The sequence below is a fragment of the Acyrthosiphon pisum genome, chromosome X (genome assembly GCF_005508785.2).
Source record: "Acyrthosiphon pisum isolate AL4f chromosome X, pea_aphid_22Mar2018_4r6ur, whole genome shotgun sequence".
Lineage (NCBI taxonomy): Eukaryota > Metazoa > Arthropoda > Insecta > Hemiptera > Aphididae > Acyrthosiphon > Acyrthosiphon pisum.
The window spans coordinates 2,465,330-2,469,785 of NC_042493.1; the positions used below are offsets into that span (position 1 = coordinate 2,465,330).

General features: G+C 29.2%; 1 protein-coding gene across 1 annotated transcript; it reads right to left on the reverse strand.

The window, feature by feature from the left end:
• Positions 1-3,514: 3,514 nt before the first annotated feature.
• Positions 3,515-4,456, reverse strand: LOC115034331. The gene has a single exon (XM_029490975.1). The coding sequence runs from the start codon at positions 4,454-4,456 to the stop codon at positions 3,515-3,517; it is 942 nt and encodes a 313-aa protein (XP_029346835.1).

The following is a 4,456-nucleotide window of genomic DNA, read 5'->3' on the forward strand; positions in this document are numbered from 1 at the left end:
GAAAAATAAATATTTAAAAACATTAGTAATTATTTTTCTCAAAAATCATATTTCACAGTTAAAATATACAATCATAAATAATTTCAAATCAAATGAAACAAAAAAAATAGTTGGCAAGTTTATTATTTCAATATGCAAAACAAATAGACTACTTAATATGTAAGTATACTTTAACAATTTTTTTTATGGGTCTAAAAATAGATGTTTCACATTTATTTTAGTACACCAGTATAAAATTCTATAATTTACATAAAATATAATAAAATTATTTACCTTTAGTTTGAGAAGTATTTAAAATATCATCTCCATTTACATCAAATCGTTTAACATAGAACCATTATCATTATCAATATCTATCATTTCAAAATCAGCTTCACCAGCTTCTCTTATAAAATTATACAACTCATTTACATTAACCAGGGTGTTCGGATTGTCTTCATTAGAATGTGTATTGGTAATACCTATTTAAACATAAGTTATTTAATATATTAGGTATAATTATAAACGTAATTATCTTGGTATAAGTTAACAGTCAGTTAATTATGTTGTTTATGTCTGTAACATACTTTAAATGTTGTGTGTATCTATTGGACTATTGATATTTTTAATAATATATTCAACATCAGCAGCACATGAACTAATATTAGAAATATTATTTGAATTTGTACTAATATCACCTGAGATATAATCAAAATTATCATTTGTTTCTAAAACTAAACACATAGCAATAATAAAATTAAGAAATTAAGAAAACAAAATAGGAAATCAAGTAGAATTTTACTTGGATCATGTGAATCTTTTGGTGGCATTGGTAAAGACAATTGTGAGTTTTCCATATTTATTAATTTATTGCAGTCTGACTGTGGAAACGTTTTAAGTGGCAATGAACGTTTCCTTCTATTTTCAAATTCTTCTTCATCTGTTTCAGAATCAACTTCCGACCTGGTTTTTGCGACTCTTCTAGCTTTAAACTCCTTTTCTATACAAAATAATTATATTATATAATATACTCTTATTTTATTATATTTGGGATCACTTACCAAACGGTCCAGCAACTTTCATTATTTTGTGATTTTCTCCATCATGTTGATTTATATTTGATTGTTTTGTTATCATTTTATACATAAGGAAACCAACATTTTTCATCATTGATAATCCATGACTGTGGTACATGCTGTACCTCGTTTGTACAAGTAAATACTACTACAAACCAAGATGAAGCCCTGTATATAAATAGATATATGTAGGAACAGTATATATACTTAAATTACAAAACACATAAAGTTGCAATATAACTTTAGATTCAGTATATAAATATAATACGTAAGAACACTATAAAATATTATCAAAAAATTTAAATTGTATGTATAAAATACTTAAAATATTAAATTTTAGAGTAAGTTAAATTAGGTACCTACCTATAAGTCTAAAACTATATAGATATAAGATTATACGTAATAATATAATATGTAAGAATAATTATTTTATCATTAATTAAAAATTAATTACCTAATAATAATTGTTTTTTTTATAATTTAGTTTAAGTTACTTAAATAATATTGATTAAAGGCATTGCAAAATACTATTTTAATATAATTTTAATGTAAATGTAATAATGCCAAAATTATTGCTATTGAACTATTAGGAAGTGGTAAATTCATAATTTTCTGTTTTATTTCAGTCAGTTTCCATGAATGAAGGTGACCAAGGTTGGAAACTTTATGGATGTTGAGAAAAGATGAAGAACACGGTGTTGTAAACAATTCTTCTTTTTTTTCGTACTTTCGTCCAACAACTAAAATACTGCTGTCAAGTTTTGAAGTCGTAAAATTCTCTATTTTTACAATATCCTTGTTTATCATTTGAACACAATTGTCACCTACATTTAGTTTTAAAATAAATTAGTCTGTTTTCTAACCACTGTACTGTGGGTCACAACTATCATGAGTCATTGGTCTTATTTTTAGTTTGCAATGAGCATTAAATGGTCCAATGTTTTCCAAAAGTTCTGGTGTTTTATTTAACTGTAACTGCTTTTCTTCAACATATCGACGTACAAGTTGCTGCAATGGTTTTGCGCCAGTTTTTATTTTTTTTTTTAAAGGTTGCATAAAATTTTCATATGGAAATGCTGAAAAATTGTTTATAGATCCAAATATTTTTGTATCGTCTGCCAGATGAAGAATAATATGAATATTATGAGACATATATGATTTTCCATAAATTCGACCAAATGATATTACAAAATGTTGTATTAGTAATTTAGCATAATCTCTAAATTCATCAGATATATTATGCAAAGACAATATTCGTAATGCAACACAAAGTTCTAAAAAATGTTCATAGATTTCTTTGCTAATAATATCATTAAATAGAACCATACCACTGTATAAAAGAACTTGTCGTAATTCTGAAGCTTTCCAGCGACTAGCATCCCGAAGAGGGTGTTTTCGATTATTTTCATTAGGTGCTCTTTGAAAATCATGAGGTATATATTGGCCTGAGTTGTTTACCTTTCATCTAATGCTGATATAATACCATTTGGAAGAGTTGTTGTATGACGTTTAACACCTGTCCAAAACACTAGAAGTTTCTTCATTATACCAATACAGACACAATGCATGTAGTCAAAAGGTATTGAAAAAACAATATCAAATTTTGGGATACTAGTTATTATTGTTTGGCCAATGTGAAATTCTGAGTCAGAATAAGATAGAAAATCTTGGTGTGATCTGAGATTTGAACCAATCTGTGGAAAGCAAATGCGGTTATTTTCATATACACCTTTAATATAGCATCTTAAACAAGATTTTTTTCCTGTATGTCCTTTGATATTTAATATGTATGATTTTGCAGGTGTATCGCATATTATAGATTTTAATTCAACATAAACATGCATATTATTATATACAAAACCATCATTAATAAGGTTACACAACTCATTAACAAAATCATGTGAAAATTCATTACAGCTTTTTGGTTTAGATTGACCATAGTAAACACCAATGATAAAAATGTCAGGCTTCTTATTACAAATGTTTGGAAAAAATCCTAGAATTGGCCACATTTGGCTTGGTGGATTTTTTTGTATTGGCAATCCATCTATTCCTACATTTAAGAATAAAGTTGATGGTAAAACATGATTCATTGTAATCAAATGTTGTATTTCTTTTTTAATTCCAAAATGGTTGTTTATAGAAAAATGTAAAAGGATATAAAAAAGAACATGAGGTTTCTTTTTGAAATTGTGGAGTGTATATTGTGTATGAAAAAAAACAACATGTAATGTAATAATAATGAGCGCGTACTGAACACGATAAAATACGAACATAACCTTAAATTTTATGGTTGATAAACTGATAATAACAAAGTTTTATCAAACACCGCCCACCTTGAGCAATAGTCTCAAAACAAAAACATAATATTATGAACATTATAACATGAGATAAAAAAATTAACAAAAAAAAACATAATACTTCATATAATACATAATATTTAACATAAATGTAGGAACTCAGTGTTCAATAGGAAGTTTGACTAGTTTAGTAATAGGACGTATGAGTTCAGTATTTGAGGTGCGTATGAGTACGACTCGTACATCATTGTCCGCAGGATCGGTAAACACTTCGACGACACGCACCATGGGCCATTGAGTAGAAGGTATTCCAGTGTCACGTAGTATAACTATATCGCCTACAGCCAAATCATCTTGAGGTTTGTGCCATTTGGATCGTTGTTGCAGATTATTCAGATAAGTATTTGACCACTGTTTCCAATAAGTCTGGGTGATTCTTTGTAAAATGTTCCAGCGTTTTCGATGGTTGACAATAGGCCAGATGTCGTCTTCAGGAACAGCTAACAGTGGACGTCCAATTATGAAGTGGCCGGGTGTCAATACAGTACCGTCATCAAGTGCATACAAAGGTCGACTATTCAATATAGCTTCTATTTGACAGCATACTGTATTAAGTTCTTCAAAAGTAAATACAATGTTTCCCATGTTTTTATAGAGAATGACTTTAGTACTCTTTATATTAGCCTCCCATAAACCACCATGATGTGGGGATGCTGGTGGGTTGAAATGCCAATTTATGTTATTAGAAACGCAATGTGTAGTTATTGATTTTTGAAATTCATTATTGGAAAGACAGTTATACAGAACCTTTAATTTATTATTTGCACCCACAAAGTTAGTGCCGTTGTCGGAATAGATATCAGATGGACACCCACGACGACTAACAAAGCGTTTTAGAGTGGCAATAAATCCCTCTGTAGTTAGGTCACTCGCCACTTCCAAGTGTACTGATTTTGTAGTCACACACATAAATAGAGCAATGTATGATTTAGTAACTGTGCGTGTACGTACTCCAACAGGTTTGGTTGTTATTGGCCCAGCGAAGTCAACTCGAGCGAAAACAGGAGCCATGGTAACACGAGCTGCAGGGAGATCAGCCAT